This window comes from Epinephelus lanceolatus, chromosome 20 (genome assembly GCF_041903045.1).
Source record: "Epinephelus lanceolatus isolate andai-2023 chromosome 20, ASM4190304v1, whole genome shotgun sequence".
In the NCBI taxonomy this organism is placed as follows: Eukaryota; Metazoa; Chordata; class Actinopteri; order Perciformes; family Serranidae; genus Epinephelus; species Epinephelus lanceolatus.
This window is the reverse complement of record NC_135753.1, coordinates 15,080,027-15,094,157: the sequence shown is the minus strand read 5'-3', so window position 1 is coordinate 15,094,157 and position 14,131 is coordinate 15,080,027. Positions and strand designations below refer to the sequence as shown.

Below are 14,131 nucleotides of genomic sequence, written 5' to 3'. Positions count from 1 at the left end.
ATCACATACTATACTATGACATTTTAAATGACATTTTCATGACATGCTGTACTATGACATTTTGATGACTTTTATCATGACTTACTATACAATGACATTTTTAATGACTTTTTTCATGACATACTATACTGACATTTTTAATGACTTTTTTCATGACATAGTATACTATGACATTTTGATGACTTTTTTATGACATCCTCTACTGTGACATTTTTAATGATTTTTATAATTGATTCTTATCCCATACTAATCTATAATATTTTCTGACTGTTTTTCAAACTCTGCTATGACTTTTTTGTGTCATACTATACTATACTAGAACATGGCATTTTTAATTGACATTTGTAGAACATACCATACTATAACATTTTTTCTGATATTTTTATAACATACTATCTTACAACTTTTTTAAATGAAATTTTCATGTCAAATTTTATGATAACATTTTTTTCATGTTATACTCTATTATGAATTTATTTTTGTATTTTATGCTTTACTATACTAAGACATTTTAAGGATATTTTTTTCTTAACATTATGAAAAGTTATTTAAAAAAAGGAAAAGATCCTGTAGTGGGAAAGTTTAGAGTCATGACCTTTGTATTTTCTGGTTCTAGTCAAAAAAATAATGAAGACAGTGTCATGCTTACCATACATGCACACTATGTATATGTGCTGTATTCAGGTGTTGCACAAGATGCAGTATTTGAACACACCTTTATGGGAGCTTCTTTTGACTGCATGATACAGACTTGGCTGACTTGTAAAAGGCTCCTCAGATGGCCGACGGTGAGCCCCGCAGTCATCACACATGCCTCTTTGGAGCATCTCGATCTCGCCTTTCAACTACAAAAGCCTCATCAAACAGAGATATGAAAGAAAAAAAAAAACCCTCCCCTTCCCTCCCCCCTCTCTGGATCCTTGAATTCCCTAAATGCACAAAGTGAGGTACCAATGTTTTTTTAAATCATTGATTATTCTTGTTAGACTCTGGTGTTATTTTATTAACAGAAATAACCTTTTTTATTTACTCTGTGTTCGGATGGACTGAAAGAAATTCCTTCAGTCTTTTTAAGGAACTGAATGTCAATTTTATTTTCAGCAAAAAGGATAAAAACATCATTTGCACAATTCTGCCTCTTCAAAATAAATAATAATACATATCAGTTGTACATGTTAACACCCAATTGTAACATAATTTGTTTAAGCTGGAAAAACAAATTATCATACAGTGTGTCCTTTCACCATTAATTAACAAACAAACCATGGACATTATTGATTTCATCTCTGAATGACAATATATGCTGCACTCTGCAAACTACAGAAGCAAAATTCATTTACTTACAAACTTCACCCGGTTAAGGACTGTCACTTCAGAAACAAATTCTTTTTTTCTAGAGTCTAGGTGGCATGAATTTCGCTATCAAGCACAACAAAGACTGATCCCTCAACAAAGCTTTCCTGTCTACCAGACGTTCCAAGGCCCCCCCGCCTAGTACAAAAGCAGAACAACCAAATCCTGACATTTTATAGCTCAGAAATCATACATTGGACTTGGCAATAGAAAGGCTGAAGAAAAACAGACTCAGACAAACACTACATTGCAACATCTGCAAAATGTATTGTTAGGAGAATAAGATAAATTATACGCTCCTGCTTCACCCAGTGGAGACATCAAACTTAAGTGTCATTCTTTTTATTATTTGCACAACTTATGTCTTCACATCACTTCCTTAGCACATCAACTACTTGTTTATACTGTACGAGTGCAGCTGCACTTTTCATGGTGTTGAGAGGTATGAGTCTATGAATAATGTGGAAAATGCTTATGAAAAACAGCTTCATTACCCTGATCCCCAACCAAAAAAAACAAAAAAAGAATTCGATAGAAATTGTTGTCAAATTTCATATGAACAGTCGGGTGACTGCTGATTAGCCGCCAGGGATACTGCATTTCATGAGAAACGTTTATGGTTTTTTTAGCACAAAGATAGCAAAGGAATGCATCAAAGCAAGAGTGCTGGGCCCATGCCCATCGCTGGAATGAAAGGACAGGTGCCTCCCTGTAAAAATGCTCCAACATGTATGCATTCTGCAGTCAATGGTTGGACTGGAGCCCAAAATTTGAAACCTTTAATGTCTTTTGCACACAAGGTCTCATCCTCAGTCAAGCCACTTTTGAAGTCTGTGTCAAAACTTACCATGGCACACTTCTGAAAAATCCACACAAGGAGGTAAACAAACCAAAAACCTTTGAAGTCAAAGTGTTTTTCTTTCAATCTCTCTTGTGTTTGTCTTTGAATCTTCTCCTCCGATGCACTAAGGCAGACAAAATCATTTTCTCTGACAATAAATTACTTGTATTTTTTTTGTTTTTAAGTCCAAGAAAGGTTAAGAGAGACATCCGGGGGCTAAGAGAAGACACCGGAGGCGTCGCTGTTGCCGTACAGGTCAGCCAGCTTTTTGAAGCGTGGTCCCCAGTTGCTGAGATAGTCATAGTTCTGATCTGAGTCTGTACTTAGTGACTCCAAAGAGCTTAGTGACTCTGCTACAGAGCCGCTGCCTTCAAAAGCGTATGTCTGCAGAGAGTCATACGGGGGAGCTGATGGATCCACATCAGCATCCTTAAGTCGGTCCCAAATAAACTCTCGAAACACCACGTTGTCCGGCAGGGATTTATAGGATGGGCGAGTAGTTGTGGGGTAATGAAAGAAGGTGGGAGTATCTGGTGTGACGTCTCGTCTAACGTTGGGGTCTCTGATGACATTTAGGTTGCGAAGGGTGACCATGTCGAAGGCCTCTGTGTCCTCCTCTCCTCCGCCCTCGTCGTCGTAGCGGACAATGTTCTCTCTGATGTCCCTCTCCTCCTCAAGAATCAGAGGCTCCTTCCTCCTCCGACGCATTGTCACAATTAGCAGAACCATCACTGAAGACAAAGAGAGAAGAGATGTTGGAGTCAATATTGACTGATACCTTGGATATTTTCGCATATTTTTTTTATATTTTCCATGCAGGGATATGTGGCTGTTAGAGAAGCTGAATACAGTGTGACAGTGATTCCCAAGCAGTGATACTGCTGCTGTTGCCAGGGGTGTGTGGAAGGATTACAGAGTAGCTCAACTAAGTCTATGATATATAACATATACATCAGCCACAACATTAAAACCACTGACAGATGAAGTGAATGACATTGATCATCTTTTTACAATGCATTGTTCTGCTGGAAAACACTGGGTCCTGGCATTCATGTGGAGGCCACTTAACATGCACCATCCATCCAAACACCGTTGCAGACCAAGTCCATGCCCTCGTGGCAACTGCATTACCTGATGGCAGTGGCATCCCCAGCAGGACTCCATGCCACACCACAAAAACTGCTCAGGAATGGCCCGAGGTAGGTGCCAAAGAGCTTTAGGCGTCAATCTGGCCTCCAAATTCCAACTCTGATCGAGCATCTTGTCACATTCCTCAGATTCAATGTGGTTCGCTTAAAGCATCAGCGGTTTTAAATTGTGATTGACCAAAGTATGTATACATTTTTTTACTAGTTTTAGCATCTCAATATATACAGGCCTGTATTAAAAGCAGTGGATAAGGGCTAAAATAGAAATATATTCATAAACAGTTATTATAACGGTATAAAGGAAGCAGAAAGATGGTGGAAAGTGTTGGCTGAAAGTAGTAGATCGGGGGGGGGGGGCAGAATAGATAATGTGAAAAGACCTGGGGGCCGGCTGCTTCTCGCATCAAATTAGTTATTAAAAATAATCACATACACAAAACAAAACTATACAAACTGTTTTATCTGTAAGTGAAAAAGTATTCTATTTTCTTGAAAGCTGTGGCCCTCGCTGACCACTTTATGCTTCTTTGCTGTGGCTATGCATGCTACCAAGCAGGAAATGTCTGCTGTTAGGTAACCACTTGTTTGCTTGTTTACCAGGTGTTCATGAAAACACATTTCACCTGCGTATGATAGTCCTGTCATTGTGAGGTGAATGGAAAAAATGCAAGTGAACTATATTGTGTAGCAGGCCATATTAGGCCACATAAAGCATGTCCAAAGTAGTAGATATATGGTTGACAGTGTTAGCTTAAAATAGCAGACAATGGTTTACAGTGTTAGCTAAAAGTAGCCAAATATGTTTGAAAGTGTTATCCAAAGTGTTAGTAGTGGATATATAGTTAAAAGTGTAAGCTAAAAATAACAGATAAATGGTTGACAATGTTAGCTAAAAGTAATGGTTAAATGGTTAAAATTTTTCGCTAAAAGTAACAGATAAATGTTTGAAAGTGTTAGCTTAAAGTAGCAAATAAATGGTTGAAATGTTTAGCTAAAAATAGCAGATAAATGGTTGACAATGTTAGCTTAAAGCAACGGTTAAATGGTTAAAAGTGTTAGCTAAAAGTAACAGATAAATAGCTGAACGTTTTAGCTAAAGTAGCAGATAAATGGTAAAAAGGGTTAGCTAAAAGTAATAGATAAATGGTAGGAAGTGTAAGCTAAAAGAAACGGACAAATGGTTAAAAGTGTTAGCTAAAAGTAGCAGATAAATGGTTGAAAGTGTTAGCTTAAAGTAGCAGATAAATGGTTGAAAGTGTTAGCTTAAAATAGCAGAAAAATCGTTAAAAGTGATAGCTAAAAGTAATAGATAAATGGTAGGAAGTGTAAGCTAAAAGTAAAGGACAAATGGTTAACAGTTTTAGCTAAAAGTAGCAGATAAATGGTTGAAAGTGTTAGCTAAAAGTAGCAGATAAATGGTTGACAATGTTAGCTAAAAGTAATAGATATATGGTTGACAGTGTTAGCTTAAAATAGCAGCTAATGGTTGACAATATTAGGTAAAAGTAATGGATAAATGGTTGAAATGTTTATCTGAAAGTAGGGGATGTATGTTTAAAATCGTTTGCCTGAAGTATATGCACTTGAAAATGTTAGCTGAAAGCATTTGCTAAGCAGTTTAAACTGTAGTACAAATGGTTGAAACATCCAGCTTCAACCTCTCCAAATGGTAGTGGACAAATGCAAACCTAACCCACCCAAAAACTGACAGTTCTCTTCGACAGTACTTCTACTGTCGGCTAACAAAATCCACCTTTATGTTAGTGTCAGTGTTAAATGACATCCTGTTTAAATCAGCTCAACTAAACACATTTGAAACATGATGGTGGTGTCAGTGAAGGAGTATTTGAGTTCATCTGTAGGGGCTGTGAGGAAACATCTGACAAAAAAGGTTAGAAAACCACTACACTGTGAATCCAATTAGAGTTTACAAAACTAAACCTGCAATGTAATATATTATGCCCCTTTGCGGTTTCCACCACCTACATTTTGCTTCAAGACTTGTACAAAACTCCACCAAACTGGAATCTATGTCCCTCTGAGATCTTACCAGAAGCCCTCCTCCAGCCCCTGTTCCCTCACCCATACATTATTGCTGAAAATAACTCTACGCCCAAGCAAACTGGCAAATGTCTAATGATCCTCTATCCATCAATGTCAAGCTGGTGCCAGTGAAATATCGCTCTGTGGGCCCATATTTCTTTTCCTTCTCGACATCGAGCTACTGCAGGCAGCCCAGAAAGAGGCCCAGGAACCGAATTCAAACACCACTTCACACCCTCTAATAAGGGAGCAAATGGAAGAGATGGAAGGGAGGAAAGTGTCACATGGAAAGGCTGCAGGAGATGAATGGGTAGCTCTCTGTTGGCTATTTGGTGACTGCTGGTACCCTACAACAGGTTTTTTGTGAAATACTTGGAATGGTCCCTCCGGTCTAACAACCACCACTAATATCTGTGACACTTTTTTTTTTTTAGCACTTTAAGACAGAACGCCAAACATTTCCGTGGAAGATTGTTTTCTTTAATTTTAGGAACTCGAGTCATTCTAAATTCTTTTCGATTCAGTAGGGCTTCTCCAAAGTGAATTACAAAGTGGCACATTGAAATAGAATATTCTCAGTGCTTTCCAGCAAAGCTCTGTAGGGTTTAATGCCTAGAAGGCAGTCATGATGCGTCACAGACTGGAAGCGGGCCAACATCCAATCACGTCCTACTAGGATGAGCAGGTGGATGGCCGGGCATACAAATAGTGAGTCTGTGTCAGGCACCAAGGGTCCTGTAAAGAAATGATTTCTAGCCTAGACAGCTGAGCAAATACACAAACTCATGATCAAACTCTTCATAACACATTTACTAATGATGTACACTAAATGAAAAACAGAAGCAAAGGAGATCAATTTAGTGTTACAAAGGCTTTTTGCCGTAATTGAATTGTTTAAATGATCCACCCGGCACAATCGATACTGAACAAGGTGAGTTTTCTGTGCTGCCCTTTTCTTACCAGCATGCATCATTGAATGCACTTTCTCATTAGAGAATTTTTTCCCCCATGTGCTGTGTGATTCTGGTGAAACTGGGACTGATTATTCCCTCATTTTGTGTCTCTGTACTGCAGTGCAGTTTCAGATAGAGGAATCAATCAGCAACTGTCTGAAATGAAAGGAGGATTTATGTTGAAGTACTAATTCCTGCTAGAAAGATCATTTGTGTAGTAGTGTCATTCTTGTATGAAAAAAGAAAGCATTGAAGGCCCTTAAAACCAATTTTCTTAATTAGCTTCTAATTAAAAAAAAGTCCTACATGAATGCAGCTTTTTTCTTTTTTTTCCAAAAGCAAGAGACTATTGTATCTTAGTTTTTCTATTAACTCTTCTAAATGGTTAGAAATGGGCAGAACTTAGTTGGTCCAAGGTGATATTATGTACCTCCATGCACCAATCAGGATTTAACGACATTTCAATCAAAATATGGGCTACTGTCAATCTAATGGGATCAAACCACATGCACACATTTCTGATGAGTTTTTTTTTCTCACTATACCCTTATTAAACATTATTGAATGTGGGTGTTACAGTTCTACAAATTCCTCATTCAATTAGACATTTGATTTAAAGGTCACAATTCAATTCAGTTTTCAATTTGAATTTTTTTCAGTGCTGACGGCTATAGATCAGCAGTTTATTGGTTTTATGTCCTGACAATTGTCATTTACATTTTCAAATTCTTCCTTAAAAAGATAGGCTTCATGGTATCAAGTGTGACATAACTTTTATATTTTTTTGGAATGTACCACACTAAAGCCATATGGTCCAATTCATTTTTTTTTGTCCTATTTAAATTAATAAATAACAATTTCATTATTCAATCGGGAAGAAAAACAAAAGCCACTGGATGGCAAAAAGGCTCTTCACAACGACAGCTTGAGTTTTCTCACCTGTAAAAACTGACAAGATCTTTTCTTCACTTTCACTTAACTAGCACAGCCTGCAATCTGTAGTTTTTTCTGTCAAAGACACTTGGTTGTTTACATGGACTTTAGTAAAGCAGGAGGATCACCCAGTTCTGTGGCCCTGGTGTCTGGAAAATGCAGCTGCAGGCTAGCGGTAAGCTACACCAAAGACAGTGGATAAACCAAGACGGTCCACTGTGAGTCAGTTTCCTGTATCAGTGTCACGTGGGGTTCATGACCACCATGCTCCTTTAGGAGACTAACAGCAGGTCCTGAGTCCATTGACTTCAGTGGGAGAAATGAACGTGATTATAGATTATGGACGATTCTTTAGCCCCATAGTCACAGAAGCAAATATTGGACCCATTTATCACAAGCCAAATATTTTCAGAACATTCCGACACCAAAATGGCAAATTTCAGACGGACAAATCAGGAGAAAATTTACTTTGTTCAAGACCTGTCTCTGTCTCAACAACACACTCTCGCGAGATCCGGGGCAACAGATATGTCCTCTCTGGTGCTGAAATCAGTGCCGTTTCACCAAAGATACTGGATTAAAAAACAAAAAAAAATCCAGCGGATGTCTTAGTTACAACATGATTGAGCTAACTGGAGTAGTTTCATGTCGTATCCGACAGCGGGAGGCTTTAACAGATGATGTCCTGATGTTAGCTTTGCTGCTGCTGTTAGCTGTCCCTGTCAGCTGCAGCCACTGATGCTTTCTAGACATCATGATTTCCCAAAACTGAATAAATACCACACATAGCAACACAAAACTGCTTTGCTAGCTCAATCATGTTGTAACTAAGACATCTGCTGGAAAAAATATTTTTTTCACGGGCCGTTTATTGAGTTACTGAGTTATTACAGACACCGCTAACGGCTAACGGTTAGCCCAGCTAATCTACGATAACCAAATGAGGTTGAGGATACTCATCTTTGATTGGCGGTTCTCCATCGTCTTTGATTGGGGTACAGGGGACAACGCCTACTTAGGAGACCGGAAATGTATACCATTTCATACAATGGGAGTATATTGTAGGTGGGCCATCTTGTTATAATACAGTATCTTTGGCTACACTGTGTCATCTTTGAAGTGTCCTTTTTTTCCCCTCTCTGATGCATACAAGTATGCAGTAACAATAAAGAAATTCAATTTTATGTAATTCCAAAACATGGCAATCTCTAGCACCGTGTTCTAGTTGGATGCGACTCAAGTGAGTATCAGCGACTAAATCAGTATGACTGCATTGTTTTCGACTGGAGTGTTGTAACTCCCTGTGAGCGACGTGACGCGATGTAGCACACCTTTTTGAGCTAAACTTTTGTCGGACTCCCAGTTTCTATTTTTAGTCTGTCGCTCGTGTTGGAAGCACCACAATGGAGGAGGAATGGCTGATTCACAAGGTTTAAATGAGAAAGTACCTACAGGATGCCTCATTATTTTACCGCAAATACCTACATAAGTTGATGTCTGGCTGGAGGGAGATCACCAAGAAGATGAACATTCCTGGTAAGAACTGTGTGGGATGCTAGCAAGCTATCTTATTTTACAAAGTGGAGATGGTGATATGATATCATATGGGAACCAGAACACTGATATCTATGACCTGCGATATTGTTGTGAGTATGAATAATGAGGAATTACATTCTCACCCATCTTTTCAGTGTTTACTCTGAGACCACAGCTGCTAGGTTGGTGGTTTGTTTACATGATGTGACGCGATGCGACATCATAGTCTGACACTCACATCCAGTTAGGACACAGTGTAGTATTTAAGTATGTTTGTTTTCTTAACTTTAACTTTAATTGTTGCTTACTGTGTCCTGTGTCCTGTGTCCTAACATTTTCAGAATATGCACAGTAGTTGCAGGCGTTAAGTCCCTCAATAAATTGTTACAGCATTGACTGTGAATGAAACTCAGTCCCTGAGGAAAGAGAGATTCTGAATTGAAGTATAGATAAATAATGGACCTGCACTTGTATAGCACCTATTTAGTCATCTGGCCACTTAAAAGGCTTTTTACACTATGAGTCACATTCACCCATTCACATACTGGTAGCCGAGGCTACAGTACAAGATGCCACCTGCTATTCAGTTTTTAACACGCTCACTACTGATGGAACAGCCATCAGGAGCAATTTGGGGTTCTTGCTCAAGGATGCTTCGACATGCTGACTGGATCACCGGGAATCAAACTCCTGATTTTCTGATTAGGGAACACCCGCTCTACCTCTGAGCCACAGCCGTCCCATAATTTTTCAACTAACTAATAAATAAGTGTACAGTCGATTGCTTCTGTGAGGCCATGCAGAGCTCTTTATGTGACTGGACAGAGCGTCCTGCCACAGTTTAGGTTCTGACTGACAGCTTGATTGGATAGGAGATTATTTGACAGAATATTTTTTTACCTACAGAGGATATGATCTTAATATAATTCATGGAACGTTCCTACCATTGTGGTGCTTATTTAGGAAGAGTCTAACCACCTTTTTTTCAATTACTGTTTTATTTGTGTCTGACAATTAAGGTCAGTACGTGTAAGTTTTATTACAAGCAGCTTAAGCCCTATTTGCACAGGACTAATATCGCCTGGGGACCTCAAGTAATTTGTAATATTTGCAGAGTCTGTCTGTGATCTTACTCCTGTACAAATCTGCCATGAGGTGTTTTGTCAGTAATACTGACAAAATACCTCAGATATTTCAACAAACATAGAGATAATGTGATAATATAAATCCCCTGTGAATTGGCATCTCGGTGAGGTCGTATTCAGGTTTTTTTTGTTTTCTCCACGCCTCTTTCCTGGTCAAGAATTACGGAGGCTGCCTTGGTTATTATAAATGAAAGTATTGACAGCGGTCTGGGTACAGAAGGATCATGTCGCTGCATTGAAACCCACTCGCAGAAAGACCAAGCTCAAATCCATCAGAAGAGTGAAATCTCAAAAGATGATGAGATATATGATGTGTGAAAATGTATGGCAGCACTGGTTCTGTTTGTTTATCTCACATTTGAAAGAAAAAACAAGGTAGTGTGTAGTGTTTCTGCATTGTGTAGAGTGGAGTTACAAATGACTGTGTGCATCATATCCAGGGGGTTGTCAGTATATTCAAGTAAAATACAGACTTTGCTTATCAATGCAGACGTAGGGGGTATTTTCTAAATCACCAGCTCTCTTGGTAATACTAGTCCGGTGTGAATAGGGTTTTCTAAAACACTTAGTAATTACTGCTGTTGGTGCTGCAAAAAATTATTTTCATTATTGATTAATCTTATGATTATTTCCTCAACTAACTGCTAAATTGTTTGCAGAATAAAAAGTTACGAAATAGTGAAGACTGTCCAAAGTGTATGAGGTAAACATTTTCAAATTGCTCTTTATGTGTCTATAACTCAAAGACACTCACTTTACAATGACATTAAACAGAGAGAAGCAGCTAATCATCACATTTTAGAAGCTGTAACCAGGAAATCTGTGTCTTATTTACTTAATAACTGACTTCAACCGATAACTGATTATGAAAGTAGTTGGGACTGGTGATTGTTTCAGCTCTTACTGACTTAAATGTTGTAACAACAAGGACAGAGAATGAGAGTATAGAAGAGAGCTGGCAATAAAGTAAAGGTGTCTAGACAGATGAAGAGGTCTCATGCGTCCTCATCAACGTGACAGATATCACTCTCCTGCACGGATGACATTGCAACAAAACACATTCTGCGCCACAACGAGATGATGAAGGGCACAGAAACAATCAGAATCCGCAAACACAAATCCTCCATGTTACTGGCTGCTTTATCAGTGCCGCTGTATGTTTGCTGCATGATTCAAACAGCTTTTATTTTTCCTTTGTTGTGGCCGATGTTATCTATCACAGTTAACTGTGTATCTGTCTGGATTATGCGTCTGTGCTTCTTTACTGTCTCGTCAACATTTCCGTTTTTATTTTGTTCTATGTATCCTTCTGCAAGCTGTTTGCATCTTCCCTCCAATTCCCTCACAAGAGGTCTTTTTAGCTCCTGCCAGGCTGTCATTATGAAGACAAATCTGCTCTTAATTGACTTGCTAAGTTAAAAAAAGGGGCTTATTTCCTTTTCTTCTCTTATTTTTAGCATGTCAACCAGTGTGATAGCAAATAATTACACAGTTTAAACACAAATTTGCAGGTTACAATGGGCACAGTGGAGCTTAAAGATCAGATCTGGAAAAAAGAGAGTCTGCCGTCTGAATACAGACGCCTAAATAGAGACGCAGACAGAGGGGCTAACACGGGAGACAGACAGTAAAATAAGACACGGAAGAATGGACACAAAGATTTATAGAATGAGTCTGATAAGCAATACTCTGACAGAAATAACTATCTGGAGATTCTGAGTGCTACGTAATGTCCTAATTGGCCCTCTGGAGGATTGAGCCATACCCGACCTGTACTGGGAAAATCTTAACAAGATAATGATTGTCTCAGTAGTTTGGATGTATCATCCAAAAGTGACTGTGTCATTAAAAAAAAGGTTTTAAATGACATTTACAAAAAGGAAAAAAAGCATAGTTGTACCCAGGCATTTTCAGGAATATTACTGCAAGGAGTAGAGGACAAGCTCTGTAATTAAATCTAAAAATATCAACCTATGATTAATGACCACTTAGCTTATGAGTATGTAGAGCCAAAGCTAATGTGCATGCAGCTCTGCAGGGTTTAAAGGCAGGCAGGTGGAAACTGCACACTTTGTATCAACTGTTGTGATTGAAGCTCTCAGACTCAACCCGAAGATGAGGAGAGGAGTGGCGCTCTGAAGAGCTCTCCACGCGCAGCTATGTATTGTAGTTGTTAGACTCAGGTGGGAGTGTGTGTTCCCCGCACCTGATGAGAGAGTGAGAGATCGATGGAGGAAAAAGAAAAGACGCTGATTTGAGACCAGTGATACCAGTGTATTTGAGTACACAGCCGAGCAGAGCTTTTATTTAGTGTTAATTTCTGATTATGTGCTGCTGCCATCTCTATATTTGCTGTAATTGTTTTGTCATTAACGGCAAATTTAGGGATTTTAGTGAGTTGAGGCTCTTATGTATTTTTCAACCTGGACCCTGTTTTCCCATGCTTTTGCGCTTAAGTGACTCATGGAGACAACAATTTTCAAAATTGGTCCATTATTGACAGAGAGTGCTGCAATGTAATCCCTATCCGCAAGAATGCACCATCAATTTACGTCCACTAAAAGTGCTTGTTTTTAACACTAAAAGTTTCTGATAACACTATGGAAAGGATCTCTAGAGAGAAATGAGATGTTTTCCCATAGTTTTCACAGGTCTGTATTTAATTGTAACCAAGTCTCCCTCACAGAAAGAGAGACTTGGTGAAGTGGGACCAAAAACTGTCCCTGCCACATTGGTCCAGATGCACAATCAATCACACAAATATAAGCCATATATATACTCCACGGCCACTTTATTAGGTACACCTGTTCAACTGCTTGTTAATGCAAATAACTAATCAGCCAATCACGTGGCAGCACCTCAATGCATTTAGGCGTGTAGACATGGTCAAGACGACCTGCTGAAGTTCAAACCGAGTATCAGAATGGGGAATGACTTTAAATTGGACAGTAAAAACATATAAAAGTAAAAAAGAAAAGTAATCGATTCAAGAGAAAGCAATTCTGAAAAAGAGAGTAAGTGAGTGAGTGAGTGAGATCTGGGGCCATGACTCTGAAGGCTTCAGCTCCTCTGGTTTTAAGGCTTCACCTTGGAACAAACAGACTTCTGCTGGAGGATCTCAGGCTACAATCAGACGTATAGAGGGTTAGTAAGTCAGTGAAATCATCAGGGGCTACCTCCACACATGCTTTAAAAGTCATCATTAAAATTTTACAACACTTTCTAACATGTATGGGTAACCAGTGTGAGGATGCTAAAGTAGATGTTATGTCTACTCTGCAATTGGATTTGTGAGGAGTCTTGCTGCTGCAAGTTGAACACGTTGAAGTTTGGAGGGTTTGTACTGGGTGAGACAGGAATATTGAGTTGAATATAGAGTTACAGTACACTAAGTAGGATGTAACAGTGTGGATGACAGTTTCTACATCACTAGCTGATAAAAAAAAAGGTTCTTAGAAGTTTTATTAACTGTTCTACTTTTAACTGAGTAAAATTTTCAATGCAGGACAGAGTATTTGTCACACTGTGGTATTACTTCTTCTACTGAAGTAAAAAACCTGAATACTTCTCCTCCCATGACTTCAGATTGACAGCACCTGAGGATGACAGCAGCTCGGGTCTTATTTCAGCTCGTGTCTCATCCAAAATAATACAATCACACGCAATCACAGCCTCAATTGCTACCCACAGATTGAAAGAGGTCTTGATGGAAGATCAGAATAAAAGATCGCACATGGGCTGTTAATACGAGGGAAGAAGGGAAGGGGGGGGGGGGGGGGGGGGGGTGAATATGCACAAAGAGGAAACAGAGAAAAGAAGGAAAGAGGCTGACCCAATTGAGCAAAACAGACTGATGGGGACAGCTAAGGACACACACACACACACACACACACACACACACACATTCACACACTCAAACAGAGACGAGGCGACTAGGAGGTATATTAAACTGGAGGCCATTAGTTCTAAGCCTGTGGCCTAAGGCCATGCCGTGTAGAATAGAGCCAGCTTTCATTAGCGATGCTGGGTTCAGGGTTGCACCAACACATATTTCCCCCTGTTGCTCTTTTGAAGTTTTCATTTATCAAGAGAAGCGTTCTCTGTTGCAATAAAAGGAAGGCAAACTTCAAGGGGACCAGAATAAAAAGCAAAGTTTGACCCCCATCAAAGAACTCATTT

General features: G+C 39.1%; 1 protein-coding gene across 1 annotated transcript in view; it reads right to left on the bottom strand.

Annotated features, from left to right (window-relative positions):
* Positions 1-1,067: 1,067 nt before the first annotated feature.
* Positions 1,068-14,131, bottom strand: part of LOC117265110 (cadherin-7-like) — a 168,384-nt gene continuing 155,320 nt past the window's right edge. The window contains exon 12 of the mRNA XM_033639504.2: positions 1,068-2,925. Coding sequence (XP_033495395.1) covers positions 2,411-2,925 — 515 coding nt within the window. The 3' untranslated portion in view covers positions 1,068-2,410. The remainder of the gene's footprint in view (positions 2,926-14,131) is intronic.